The sequence below is a fragment of the Pelodiscus sinensis genome, chromosome 2 (genome assembly GCF_052426305.1).
Source record: "Pelodiscus sinensis isolate ZL-2025 chromosome 2, ASM5242630v1, whole genome shotgun sequence".
Classification (NCBI taxonomy): Eukaryota; Metazoa; Chordata; order Testudines; family Trionychidae; genus Pelodiscus; species Pelodiscus sinensis.
The window spans coordinates 205,270,965-205,286,489 of record NC_143053.1 but is presented as its reverse complement, the minus strand read 5'-3'; the positions used below and the strand labels follow the sequence as shown (position 1 = coordinate 205,286,489).

Sequence of the window (15,525 nt, the reverse complement as noted above, 5' to 3'; positions counted from 1 at the left end):
CAAAAGCAACTGCTTTTGCGCAAAATCTTGCCAATGTAGACACAGCCTCTGTGTTTTAAAGTACTATTGGACTTGATGTGACAGACACCTTCCACTCGGAAGCCAGCCTAAAGTTGGGGAATAAAAATAAAGAATGACTGCTCAGAATAAGCATTATGTTAAGTGACAATACCAGTTTAAAATCCATGGGTCCAATCCTATAGTTCTTGCTCATTTGAGCAAACTAATTGAAGTCAGTAGGCCCAATCATTCCCATAGACAGACAGTTACCCATTGCTGTGTGGAAGTGGGGCTCTGCAGTTGGAACCCTGTCTTCTTCTTCCGGATCCCATTGTTAGACTAGGGGTCTGGATGAAAGGAAGCAGAAAGAATAGGTTTGGAGGAGGCATGGGCATAGTTGTGGGTGGAACAGAGGAGGCAGTGGCCCACCCACCTCCCCAACAGCAAGCCTTGGGCAGGTGTGATATTTCCCTGCACATTCATGGCCCCATTGGTCTGACTGGAGCTGCCCTAACCCCCCATATAGAAGTTCAAATTACACCTATTGGGCAGGGGAGAACAAACATTCACTCAGTGGTCTAGCAGAGGTATAGGTTTTAATACAACACAACCTAGGGCCATATATAACTTTTCTTCTCCTTGGGAACCCTCCTTTAAGCTGAGATCTGGAGGCAGCTCTGCTACAGGCAACATGGAGGTGAATGCTAAAGAACAGGGCCAGAGCTGTTGCAGACACGCAGACACCTGCAAAGGCAAACCTGGTTTTGCCCTGGATAAGTAGTCCTTATGAGAGCCAGAAACAAAATTGAAAGATCAGGAGCAGTAGGAATGGTATGTATGTGAAGGCTGTAGGACAGGGTCCCATACACATACAGTAATTAATATCACTCTGTAAACAAATAATACGTGGATTATGAAAATAAATGCTACAATTCTACTCCACTTCATACCATTCCATTTGTTACTTCCAAGCGTTACACGCAGTTAGATAAAGGAAATAGAGTAATAAATCACTTCGACCCACTGGTTTTCTGTTATCTACACAACGCTGCAGTGCATGGGTCACAAATATTGCAAGAGAATGTTTAAACTCTTCAATGTCATTTCAGGGGTTTGAATTTTATTTGATCTTATCCAAAAGCCCAAGTTTGGTATTTTAACTGCCTATTCAAGGAAGCCTTTTTTCCCCTCCTAGGCAGGTTGATGTTGCCTGTCTTTTTAAACATTTCTCTTCTTTGGGCCATCTCCTCATCTGAACAGATGATGGCAAGCATGTACCACAAAACCATGCAAGAGAAATGCAGCAGGCCTCAAAAATAGTTCATACCCTCTGGTCTTCAATTTCATGATCATTAACATGGCAGAAGAATGTGTGTTTTTATTTACATTATTTCTTGTATGCATAAATATTGTTTTTCTTCTCAGTACTACATAATTATTTAAGTGCAGACCTGTAAATAGTCTATTAAGTATTTATTTACACTCTATACTGTGTATCATTGACCAATAACATTAATATGCTTTGCAGTTAGTGATAGGTTGAAAAAGCAGAACTCTGGTTCAGGGAAGGTTGAGTTTAGATTCAATAAGCATAAAGTCTTGGAAGCTGGTCTCATGAGATTTTGAATCAAAATGTCAGAAACTTCACAAAATTTTCAGGAGGTTGGGCTGAAAACTCACAGCGCTGATGGCTCTGGTGGGATGTCAATAGTAATCCATCCAGAACTATAGAACAGGTTTGTAATGATTTTGGATCTGATCAGGGACACAGTCTTTAAGGGTGAGCTTTGATCCTGGGATTCAAAATCTAGCCACTGTCTATGCCTTGTAATTCAGAGTTTTATATGAAAGTTCTAGTTTTGATCAGTTTGTTTTGCTTATAATATTCACATTTTAGCACCTACAAATTTCCAAAATGATTTTCCTTCATAAATACTCTCAATATGTTTTGTCATTTAGAGTATAGTGTATAATGTAAGAGCACATTTCTAAAGACCTGCAAGAACAGTGCATCCTCTCACACACACCAGCCAAACACAAGTGTGTAATATGGATGTAAATGCCCTCACAATATACTCGCTTTTTGAAATGTAGTACATTGGTCACCATTTTAAAATATTTATCACCATGATAAATGAATCTAAATTATGAGTTTTAAACATGTTTACTGAAACAAATGTTAACATATTGCCTTAGGTATACCTTAGATAGAATTAAAGTGAAAATGTTGGGACATTTACTTAGGTTAACAAAAATGTTTATTACCTACTGCAATATTGATTACAGAACAATTTATCACCCCACATCAATCCAGATTATGCAAACTCAAAATAAATATTCAAAGCATTTTCTCATGTCTTGCACTGGGCTGCTATTGATGGGAAATGTGTTTGCAGGTAATTTCAGTGAGAAAATGGTTAATTCACAGAACTTAGATGGTAGAAACCAAGTGGTTATTTACACTACTCCACTGTAGGGCTGATCTCTCCAATACAGTCTTAAACTGTTCATTCCTATTTTAGTTGACAGGTCTCCCCCCTAAAATAAATGTTTAGGAGTAGAAGGGATCAGAAAACTAGCATAAGTGAGCTAAGAGCATAGATTTATATATGAAAAACCTGCAGTGTTTTCAAAAAAGTCAGGTGTAAGTCAGGCAACTAGTTCCGGAGTGGAAGAATGAAGCTGATAATGGTTTTGTAATAAGGATGAATGGAGAAAAGGGTTAAAATATTAGGAAAAATGCAGGAATACTCTCCTCCCTCCTCTCCTCTTTCAGTTCATACTGGGACATCACACAGGCTACTACAAAACTTTATTAGCATGGTGATGCTGGTTGGAAGGAAAGAGATGTACCCCGATCAAGAGAGTTATGTTGGTAAAAGCCCTAGTGTACATGTGGTTATATCAGCAAATAGACTTTTTCCAACACAAGAACTGTCAGTATAAGTCATGTTTCAATCAGGGGTGTTGCCAGTCTAGGCTGGTGTAACTCTACTAGTAAAGCAATTCAAGTGTAGACCAAGGCACAGAGGCCTGCCTTTGTTGGCTTGCTTTTAACAGAATACAAAATAGCAATAGAGTTAGGTCTCTTTAGCATGAAGAGCTGGACATGACAAGACATACTAAGCCAGCACAGATCTTGGGTAAGGAGTCCTCTTCAGTGCTTCACTACTTATACTACTCTCAGCCAATCAAAATGGTCTGAAACAAGTGGTAGACTATCATTGCCAGTGATGGGATTTACTTTCTATATTTGGAATCATAAAAAAGTACCTACCTGTGCTGCTGCAAACACTTAAATATATCCTAATCCTCTCAAAATCTATTTTTATAAAGCACCCAAGAAGTCAAACATCTAAATCAAAGAAGACACTTTTTTCTGAATTGATTAAAGATAAATGCATTTCAATGGCCTGCTGGAATCTATAGACTTCCTTGACTCATCAATTTGTGCTAACATTCATATCTGTTTTTAAGATACGGAGTGAAATCATGGATTTCTTAAGTCAACAGTTTTACCATTGGGTCAGGATTTCACTCTGTACTTACCACCATCATCATACCGAAATGATACCCTTACATTCTGCTAATATGCTGGACTTCTTACTTCCTTTCTTCCCACCACTTATATTGGGACAGCCTATCACTTTTCAGTGCTTAAAACATCTGACATACCAACCAGACCCAATTCTTTTATAAAGCTTTCCCACATCCTAATCATGAAAATGTCTGTTGCCCAGGCTTCAAGAGTGAGTTCTGCAGGCAAGAAGTTTCAAAAAATCACAAGAAAGGTCTTTGTGAAAGTATTCCAGAAAAAATGTCATTTTGCATCATTCCTGATCACTATCACTGTGAGTGTGAGTGTGAGTGTGAGAGAGTGAGAGAGAGAGAGAGAGAATTTCAAGTATGTTTAAACATGATACACTCCAAAAAAGTTTGTGGGTTGGGGTTTTTTTTGGTCGGGAGGGGAGGAGGGAAAAGTGAGGAAATCAATCAAGAAATACTTTCTCATTTTTAGTATTTTTCTGATGTAGAATGTGCTTTTACACAGAAACACAACAAAATTGCTGGGGAAAAAACACTAAGAACTCTATTGACTTAAAATTTCTGTCTCAGCAGGTGCTAGCACCAAACTCTCAAAAACTTAGTGCCTGCAGAGCATAATCCTGTTTCATATTAGTGATGGGCAAACTTCAAAAGATTTAGAAGTTAAGAATCCAGAAGTTCAGTTATTTGTCTGATCCATTTCATATTACCTGGAGCCTGTGAATTTAGGCTCAAATTCTGTCTCCTACAGGTTTTTCTGCATTACTTTAGTATTTCTTTCAGCTCTCTTTCAATATTTCATTCATTATAGGACAGTGCATGGCCAGTTATTAATGAGGTAGACAGCCATTTGAAACTAGAAATTGATTCAAAATTAAAACAATGTCAGTACTTGGTCAGACCAATGGTCCATCTAGCCCAGTATCCTGCCTTCCAACAGTGGCCAATGCCAAGTGCTTCAGAAGGAGTGAACAGAAAAGGGCAATTATCGAGTGAGGGAATCAACCCCATTATCCAGGCCCAGTGTCTGGCAGTCAGAGGCTTGGTTAAATAGCCAGTTTATGGTATTTCTTAAATTAGTCCTTGCACTAAACCCATTATGTTTTACATTTTCTTCAACTATCAGCATTATTTACATACATGCTTAGTGTATCTTTCATAGTAAGCAACTGTAAGCAGGGTCAGGGTAAACTCTATCCTGACATCTAGTGGCGAACTGTGGCAAGTGGTGCACAGAGACATCAGGGGCTGAGCCCAATTTGCATAGACACACCCACCCTGTCTAGTATGTGCCACAGCAGCCCAAATCGTCACTTTGGCCACTGTGGGAGCCCCAGTCTCTCTGTTATTGAGGCAGAGGGGATAAAAGTGTTGTTACCCTGATTATGCGAATCAAGGACAATGGAATGGTGGAACTGTTTATGACAGAGGGATTCGCCATAAACTAAGTAGCACTCGCTAGACAAGGGGCATGGGTTCCAAACCCAGTCAAATTGAGGGAGGTTGGGGACAGGTCTTGGTACCTGGTGGTGGGGCCCTGTCTGAGGGCCTAAACAACACTGATTGCACTCCCTCCTCTCTCTACTGTGGAATATCAGAGTTAATTTAGATTCCATTAAGAGTCTAGTTGTGAGCTGTGGAGCTATCTTTGCTGTGGGCCAGCGCTACGAGAGCTGAAATCACTGTTGCTGAGGAGAGCTGAAATCACTGTTGCTGAGGGGAGCCTGGCGCTGTGCTGTGGACAAGAGCTGAAATCACTGTTGCTGAGGGGAGCCTGGTGCTGTGCTGCTAGCAGAGCAGTTTGCAAGGGACAACCAGCAAGCGCAGGCGGACAGTAGATGCAGCTGGCGGGGCAGCTGACGGAGGCCTGCGACTGGTAAGAGCGGCAGCTGGCGGAGCAACCAGCTGGCAGTCCGGAGCGTGGACCGAGACGGTTGGCGGATTGGTTGGCGGATTTGCGGAGCCGGACAGTGGAGGCGGCTCACCTGACGACAAGTGGAGTGTGGCGGAGTGACTCGTGTTGACGGCGGCGGCACGGAGAGGCGGAGCCACCGCCGGGCCACATAAGGTGCATCGATCCCCCACCCCTCCAGGTTGGGATGGTGGAACCCTGCCGGGTGGACTTTTGAACCCTGGGACGGCACTGACCCAGGGCTGAGACTCTTGGGGTGTTGGACTTTTGGGACGTTGGGGAGATTTGTGGCTGAGGGGAGGGCCTTTGCTCATTGTTTGGTTGGTAAATCCGAGTTGTGGTGTTTCCCCAATTTAATGCAGATGTCGGTTACCTCATGTTATTAAAGGTTTGCTACTACACTGAGGCTCTGTGCTTGCAAGAGGGGAAGAATTGCCTCTTTTGAGGCACCCAGAGGTGTATGTAAGATTTCCCAGGTCACTGGGTGGGGGCTCGAGCCGGGCCGGTGTTGTATTACCTCGTTGGGAGGAGACCCCTAGATACTGAACCCGGCCCTTGCTGCTGCTATTTACTTGGCCTGGCAGAAGGGTTACACAACCTATGGAACAACAGAAAGATCATGCCCTCAGGGAGAAGTTCAACCCAAAGAAGAGTGCCACAGATGTGCAGAGTACTACTAGAAGCAGGTTATCATAGTCACTTCAGCCAAGAAAGCTTACACATCTTCAGCTTCTGGTTTTATTTTGCTTCCCAACTCAGATTTTATTCCGGAACAATGTCCTGTGATTCTCTAATGAGAATCAAAAAAGTCAATTGAGTAGACACATGGCTGAATCAGCTGGCTGGACTCTTAGTTCTTCAAGCACTTAACTTTAAAATACCTTGCTTGCCTCTCACTCTAAGGAGTTGGGGACGTTGTCACTTAACTTCTCCCTCTGACCTTTTTGCAGTCTCCCCCAGGGTAAAAAACTGCTGCCTTTAATTTATCCCCAAACTGTAACATCTCTCACTAGTTTAACTGCTTAGGTGCTATTGGTAGTTCTCCATAATAAAACAGACTCATCTCACATATTTTGTTTTTGGACATTCACTAAGGACTCATTAACTTTTCCTGGACAGTCGGCGACTGCTGTTCCCATTCTCCAAATTCTTTTTTGCTGGTTGCATTTGCTATGTTAGTATAACGTTTGGAACATAATATCTACTAGATCCTCAGCAGGACTGGATAAGTGATCTTAAGCATTCCATTTTAACAGATACTGCAAGATAGCTTTTTTTAAGCTCGGGTATGTAGTGTGTGTATGTAGAATCCAATTCTCTGTTGCCCTGCACTCTGTATAGGGGAACAAAATGTGTGTAAAACACCAAGTCAGAATGGTAGTATCTTACTCCCGCTCTGCTATAGGTTTGTAAATGATTACACAAAGTGGAGGGCAATACAGAACAAAGCACCTAATTTTTTCCACATTAGAAATCTAAGGCTTTTTTAACATTGCAGGACAATAGGAATGTGTCTACAGCAAAGTTATTTCGGAATAACGGCTGTTATTCCAGAATAACTATGGAATTGTCTACACAGATGTTCCATTATCTCAAAATAATTTTGAAATAACGGACAGCTTATTTTGAGTTCTGTAAACCTAATTTTATGAAAAACAACACCTATTCTGAAATAGCTATTTCGAAATAAGGCGTGTGTAGATGCTCCACTTCTGCTATTTCAAAATAGCCTCTCACCAGGCCAGTCTAAGTTATTCCTCCTGGGGTTTTAAATTGAGATAGCACGTCTACATTAGAAAAGCCTGCCTCGGACTGATTTTGAGGCTTCCCTGAAGTGTAGATGTCTATTTCAAAATAAGCTATTTCGGAATAACTATTCCGGAATAGTTTATTCCAAAATACCTCTGTAGCATAGACGTAGCCTAGTAGATTACAGTACAAGACCTGACATCTGAGCAAGGGAAAGGAGAAAGCGGATATTTAGACAAACTGTATTGATATTTAGGTTTAGGAGAATATTCTCTTTCATAAGATTCTAAACACCTCCACCTGAGACTCAGAAAACTTCCATTCCAGTTCACCATTCCTCTAAGGAGTCCTCAAGCAAGAAGGCTTTCCGTAAGTTTGTGTTCTTATGTTTGCATTCTTTGGGCTTACATCAGTGAAGTGTGCCAAACCCCTGGCTCCCCTCCCCAAGAAGTTATTTTCTCCTGTGCTCTGTCCATTTGATGCAACAAAACAAGATGCCATTCACAAGTCAGGGCACATGTGAGATCAAACCTTTAATGAATATTAACAGCATTGCTAACTCACAAAATTATGAATCTCATGACACATAGGTTTTGTCTTGTAGCCCTGGTAATTTCATGAGAAACTTTGTTTTCCTTCAAGCATAGTAAATTTCTAACCCTCCTGATTGCCATGAAAAGCCTAAAATTATTTCACGGCACCCTGAAGGCTCAAAAGTCAGAAGGCCACTATCTCATTCTGTCACCACATACACACAAAACAAAATTATATTTTTATAGCCAGTTTCATTATTTATTTTGGGCCAGACTCATGTTTTTTTTCAGTGCCTTGAACTGACAATTCTGAATCTAATTGTATAATTATAACTATCCTTTGGAATTAAATTGTTCTCTACAATTATGTTAAATGAAATCTCCAGCTAGCTCTTCCTGAAGTACGATATCAAAATGTTTAACAAAAATTAAGTCTATGAGACTGTCTTGTGGGAGCAATCTCTAACCATAGTAATTTTTAAAAAAGCTTTGCATGATCGTTAGAGATACTTACATACTAAAATATTAAAGTACAGAGAATTGGGAAGGAAAAACTAAAATAGCATAGATGGAGTATTTCATGGAATTAAACCTTAAATCTTGAAATAGTTAGTAAAAGTAGATTTACATTGTTTTCTTATCCTAACTTAAATAAGTTAGTTTTCTTTTCTCTGAGGGATAGAGCAAGAAGTCTGAAGTTAGACAGATCCAGACAAGTGATGCTGAGTGCATAATATAAACCCCAGCTACTCTCCCCCTTTGCCAGAGATCAAAGAGCATAAAAATTAGATGTAACATAGTATCTTAGTGGGTAAAAACTGCATAAGAATATCTCCTTTGTGCAGCAATTAGCAGATGCATAATTTTGTAGATTCAATCGAAGGAATAGCAGTTTAAAGAAAACAATTCTTGGGCTTTTTTAAAAACTCATTTTGAGTGATCTAAAATGTTTGAAATTCTTGCTGTGAAGTCAGTTTTAGAATCAGTAGCTGTTGCTGAAATAAACATGAATATAAATTAGCTGAAAATAATCGCAGTAAATAGTTTACCACAGAGTTAAATAAATGATACCTTTGGGCTCTGAGATCTCACGATATCTTTATGATGAATGTAGAACAGCTGGAGTATCTATCTATGTATCTAAGAAATGTGTATCTGTCTGTGAATCTGTTTGTTCAGGAACTCCTTTTAAACAGTAATAGAGATGTAGCTGTGTTAGTCTAGTCTAGCTGAAACAAAACAAACAGGACTATGTAGCACTTTAAAGACTAACAAGATGGTTTATTAGTGATGAGCTTTGGTGGGCCAGACCCACTTCCTCATCTGAGGAAGTGGGTCTGGCCCACCAAAGCTCATCACCTAATAAACCATCTTGTTAGTCTTTAAAGTGCTACATAGTCCTGTTTTTTGTTCCTTCTAAACCGTAAGAGCTAGAACCATCAAATTTGATATGCAGCTTCCTCTTATCCTAACTTCAAAGAAAACAGGAAGTGCTGTGAATGGGACTGGTTTCCTGAAGATGGAAAGGGAGGGGGCAGAGAGGAGGAACACAAAAGGGAAGGGCACAGAATAGCAACTGGAGGTAGGGAGCGCAGGGAACAGCTATATGCAGAGTGGCCACTGGGGGGAACTGCCAAGGACTGGCCAGCAGGGATGGGGCTCTGCCATCTTGCCTGATCCCAGACTGGGTAATTAATCTCCCTGCCCCAAGCCCTTCCCCTGCCCAGCCCTTGGCCACAGCACCAGAGGGAGACAGAAGGCCCCTGGCGCTGGAGGGGACTGGGGGGAGAAAAGGTCCCACCAGCTCCGGCAGGGAGAGGGAGAAAGGGGAGGGGCGGGCACGGGGGAGAAAAGGCTCCATCAATTGGGACCCACTGCCCTGAGCTCCTCCTCACCCCCAACCATCACTCTTGCACCCTCCCCCCCACACTCCTAGCTTGCTGCCCTGCCTCCCACAACCCCAAGGCCCTGCAGTGCCCTCCAGTGCCAGCTTCCTGCCCTGAAAGACATGGGCAATGCCAGGCAGAGGTGTGTGTGTGTGTGTGTCTCTCTCTCTCTCTCTCTCATATATGTATCAAAGATAACAGTTGTGCTTCAAGGCAGACCCAAAGAGAAAAGCATGGATCCAAACATGTACAACAGTTTGAGGAAGGACTGCAGTTAATTGTATTTGATATGGCTTTATTGCTCTTTATTGCGCCAATCTCTTTAGAATTCAGATATGAAAAGGAAAGTGAGATCATGAATTTTTTAATAAGTGAATCTGTACCCAATATTTACCAATGAAAATGACTTTGCAGATTTCTTCAGCACTAGATTTGGCAATTGTAGCAAGAGTATTTCTCTGGCAGACAGATATTTACAAATTATTCCAGCGCCAATTGCTACTAGGTAAAGTAGTGATTAATGAGTTTTCAGACCTGACATGAGATATGCTGTTCATCTACTGATGGGAAACGTATTTTGAAACAAACCAACCACAGACTCTGCAAAAAACATTGTTAATACTTTATTAGTGTAATATTTTTTCAGCTTTTCTATTGGACAGAGCATAATGCAAACTCCAAATAAAAAATTAGAGTCCTTTGCCATTCAGTAAAAATGACTGACATTCTGATTCATGTTTGTTCTTTGTTAGACAAAAAGGGGAGAGGATAAGATAATTAGAACAATTAGGCACACAGCTGACACTTACTGTACAATGATATGCACAAGTCATGTATAACAGCTATAGTTATAAGATGTGCTCTTTAGATTTTCCCTTGTACTATACGAGCCATGCTCAGTTGAGCAAAGATCACCAATAACAAGAGAGATAAGGAGTGTCAAACAAGACTTTTAAAACAAGTCCTTAAATAAACTGATGCAAAAACAACAGAACGTAAGTTGCTGGGTTAAGAAGACAACTTAACCTAGATCTCAAAACATTAAAAATGCATTTATATTACAATTATTCAAATACACTTGCGTTAAATGAAAATATTGCACAAAATTAAAATTTAGACCGTGGAATTTATTTTTTACTTCTTAAAAAATTTGGTACACATTCTGGTAGCATTAAAGTTAACTGTTTTAGCAAACACCAGCAACACAAGCTTAGGACGAGTCAAGTGAAATGGTCAACTGTTCATTTTCTCTTAAAATGAATTAAGGCTAAAATAAGTGCATTTGTTGGACAATGGCACAATTATTTTCAGCGGCTAGTAGCAGCACCCAAATGCTTGGAGACAGACCTAGCCTATTAAGTGCTGTAATTTAACATTCAATTTTGGGGCATTTACAGGGTAATATATCACACATATTGGCAGGGTTGATTTTAAATGGTCAACACATAAACCATTTAAACAACACAAACATTGATAAAATTATTTATCTTTGATGGTTCCTGCCTACAATATAAAAATAACAACCCTCATTCGGAAATAAAATAGTAGAACAAAGCCTTTTATATGTATATGCAGTAACTGCACTAAGTATAATGACCTTTTTAAACCTGGTACGTAATTTACAAATCATGTCCCAGAAGATTTTTTTTAATATATGTACCAAGTAACTGCAAAATCATCTGCCATATGAGTATGACCATTGTTCTTCCAGAAGTTTAGCACAGGTGCCAATAGAAAAGAGGCACCACAGGTTTTTCAGAAACTACTATATTATTTTTGTGATTTCAAAGCACTGTATGTAATTAAGTGATTTACAAATTTAACTAAAAAATAGAGTTGGGTATAATTTTTACGCCTCTTTTCTATATACTGTTTATTATGTACATCACGTTCCAGCAGCTGATGTATTGTGTGGCCCATCAAACACAAATTTTGCATGATATTTTTCGTTTTAGATGTCAACTATGCTGAGGCATATTGACAGGGCTCAACAAATCCGTGTATCTACTCGTCTGTGGCGAGTAGATTTCAGCCGATCGCCCCGTTGAGCGGCGGCATGCACATGTGCAGTGCGGATCTGGCACATGCACGGTGCGGGGCTGGCAAGTGGATTTTGCTGCAGTTTGTCGAGCCCTGAATATTGACATAGGGATAAGATTTAGACCGGCATGCAAGCAACAGGAATTTCAATCATGGAAATATCAATTACCTTATTCAAGAAGGTAAGGAAAAATGGCTAATTCCAATAGCTCTTAATTTTTTTGTGTCTTTAAAACTTAGTGAAATATACATAGATGGGACAGTGAGTAGGGAACCTTCTACATACACTATCTTTGCCTTCCTGGAAATTATAAAAGAAGGGACTTAATTTACAGTAAGTAGATCTGTAAAGAAGAAAAAGTAAACTCAAGCACATGTATACCATATATCAATGTCAGTCATCCTCAATACAATAGAAATATGATGAAAAAATGATCTGAATGAAATCTAAGAGAAAAAAAGAACATCAATATGAAATTTTATCTGTTTTGATTGCAGACCCGATTTTTGAGGGCATTTTTGATTCCTACCCTCAAGATGATATCATAAAAGTCCTCTTCCCCATCCCTCAAGCAAAGGAGCCATCTTTTGTTCCCATCTAGGCTTGAATTACTATCTGAGGATCTTGGTTCAGTGATAAGTTATATACCCTATTTAAATTATTAGAATTTAGATTTTTTTTTACATCTAATGTAAAAAAAATTTTTTTACATTAAAAAATGGAAAAAAGACAATGGAGTGTGCATGGTTCAAATCCTTTGCCATAGATGTTAAAGTTCAAGACAGAAGGGAACGTCTAAAAAATGGAAGTTGCAAACTTTGTGATCTATTAAGACCAAACAAGTGTAATTAATATTTATTTTTGACCAGACATTAATTTTTATGGAAGTAAATGGATAGACTTGGGGCTTTTGTGCAGAATAGGTTTATTTATTAAAATTTTACATTACGCAAAAAATAAAAAAAAATATTTAAAAATATTGTAGTTGTGTTTCCTTTTTTATTTTCATATATACATTACGACACATTCAGGAATTTCCAAATGTTTGCACATGACTTTTTAATAAAGTCTAGAAGATTCTTGTATAAGTGAGGCACCAAGAAATTCTAGCAACTTTTCATAATCATTCTGGGGCTATTCTGAAGCACGTACAATACAGTGGGCTATTAAAAATACTTTGTTTTACTGCAAAAAAAGTCACGAGTAACTTGCTTTTTATGGCAAATTTTTACTCTTAATATAGTGTCTATCCTGTTTGGAGAATGGATCCCCATCCTTCTGTCACTGCTCACTGATTGGAGACATGCTTTTAAAAAGATACCAACTGCACTATTTCAATAAAAACTATATGCCCCATTTCTAATTAAATTGCATGCAAGCTGTATGTCATGTGTCATAAGAACAGAAGTAGGCCCTTAAAGCTACAAATTCATCAGAAGAAAGGGTCTATTTTCTACCACACCTCTTCCTTACACTGGTGAATAACAAAACCAACAAAGATATAATATTAGTTTATTTTTTCAAAATAAATGGAGGTGAAGTTAATTGATGTGTAAAAGCCAAGTTCTCAGCCTCTACTCAGTGAATGTACTTTTAATTTACTCTCCCCCCCAGAACCAGCTATTCCAAAGGCTTCTATTACTGTTAGTGCAGCCTTCAAACAAACGTCGATCAAGACTCACAATGCCTCCAATAATCAAAATGCAAAACAAACCCCCACCTGATTCTCACACACATTGCACGATCTCCCAGTGCTAAACTAGCCAAATCCCTCATTGGCACTGTAGTTGTGCTTTGCTTACCCCTCAGCAAATACAGTCTGGCACTTTTCACTGCTGGCAATCACTGATTCAGTCAGGAATGGAAGAAACCGACACTTCTTACATAACTGGCCAATATTCTTCTCAATGTTGCATGAAGATGCACCAAATCACTTGAGACACACAAATCCCCTTGTAATAGTGGTTGCAATATTAGTGAGGATGAGAAGATCCACAGGTCTTATGGATGTATTAATAGTCTAATATGTGAGACTAAAAGACTGGTGCAGAAACAAGAGCATGTGAGTTTTAAGCCCCAGAGAATATGCCCATGCCACTAATCCTGGACAAACAAACATCAGCTTAAAAGTTTGGAGTGTCACCTTTTCTGTAATGAAGGTGCTTGAGTAGGTTGTAGTCTCTGTTTGTATCTCTGCATCTGCTCTGACCGTGAATGCAGTTTGCTGAAGAGCTCAAGGAATTTATACTGTGGAAATAAGGTTTCCAGAAAGCCCTCCAAAAAGACATATACCATTCTCTTATTTAGTTGAGTGTGCTGAAACATTTCAAAGACTCGAAGAATGCCTTTCCGTGTTGTCTCAGCACCTATGATGTGCCTCAGTTCATCTACACAAATGACAAGAGTTATAAAGTAGTTTAATACACATTTTAAATATATTTAGGTTAACTAATAAGGTAGAACTCCTTGTAAATCAACTACTTCAATATTCAGTCTCTTAGGCTACGTCTACACTGAAGCTCTTTTCCAGGATACTGGAAAAGCTATGCCATGTCCAAGGAACATGTCCACTTTTCTGAAAAATATTTCAGAAAAGCAGACATGTTCTTTTGCCATCCCTATAAACCTCATTGTACTAGGAAGAAGGGATGTGCCGAAAGAGGAGTTTTTCCAAAATTTGGCCATGTAGACAATTTGCATATCTTTTTCCGACTTTTCTTTGTAGCGTAGACACGGCCTTATAGAAGGATTTCTTGCAGCATTGAGGCAAGAAATAATAGCATTAGAAAAACAGCACCATAAAGAAAAAGGTTTCATTCTAGTAGTAGATGTCTGAAAATGATATGCTATTGTATTTACTGGTCATACATATGCAAAAATAATGTCATTATACATTTTGCTGTCTTTTGGTATCTAGATGCAGTATGCATAAATAAGACTGAAGCCCATGGCTGGAGGTCAGGAGCGCAGCCCCATCGGACAACGCAGCCATCCTGCCTTTTCCTCCAAGCATCCCCCCAGTCCCACTCCTCCCCCAAGCTTGAGCACCATAAACTAACTATTTGTGACACTGCAGAAACTCTGGGATGATTTGCCTTCTCCCCCCCACCATGAGTGTTCCAGCCAAGAGCATTCACAGGGTTGCTGGAACAACAGATGTTGCTGGACAATGGAAGTCCGGACTGAAGAGGTTCAACCGGTATTTTATCTCCTTTCACTTTTAAATAAATATTGCGCTCCCCCACTTCAACTTCAGTAACCACACACAATCGAAAAATGTACAATACTAGTAAGAACATTAAAATATTCAAAGCTCACTCACCTGGCATTATCTCTAGTAGTTTAGTCTTCCCTGCCACTCTTGTTCGCATTCTAATAGCTTTGTCTCTGCGTGGAACAGTTTCTGCTAAAATGCCATTGGGCCAAAAGGCATCTCTGTAGCAAGTATAAAAACAAGTTCTTTATTTAAAAAAAAAAATCAAAATTTTAAACCCTCAGAAATACCTCAGCATAATGTGAACAAAATGAAAGCTCTGAGAGACTATGCTGATGTATGAAAAGTTTTTTACAGGTTGAACCTCTCTAATCTGGAATCCTCGGGACCTGATCGGTGCTGAACCAGAGAATTTGCCACGCCATGAGAGGTCAATATTTTCTAGCAGCATTACCAACATTTCCACTGTTTACGGGATTCTTCGAAGACATTCAGGGGAAAATCAGAGTTAAACAACAGCACTGGACACAGAGCCAGGACTGGTGGCTGTGAACAAACTTTACGGAACTGCAGGAAACTTATCCACTTGCCATGGGAGTGGCCATCTGGCTAATCATACTGGATATCATGCTGTACCATGGATG

The 15,525-nt window shown here is 39.6% G+C and overlaps 1 protein-coding gene across 7 annotated transcripts in view; it reads right to left on the bottom strand.

The window, feature by feature from the left end:
- Positions 1-10,234: 10,234 nt before the first annotated feature.
- The window catches only part of SNX13 (sorting nexin 13), a 129,231-nt gene continuing 123,940 nt past the window's right edge, over positions 10,235-15,525 (bottom strand). For all 7 annotated transcript variants that reach the window (XM_025179082.3, XM_006138336.5, XM_006138335.5 and 4 more), the window contains 2 exons: positions 14,990-15,102; positions 10,235-14,054 (listed from right to left, as the gene is read on the bottom strand). In XM_025179082.3, coding sequence (XP_025034867.1) covers positions 13,807-14,054; positions 14,990-15,102 — 361 coding nt within the window. In that variant the 3' untranslated portion in view covers positions 10,235-13,806. The remainder of the gene's footprint in view (positions 14,055-14,989; positions 15,103-15,525) is intronic.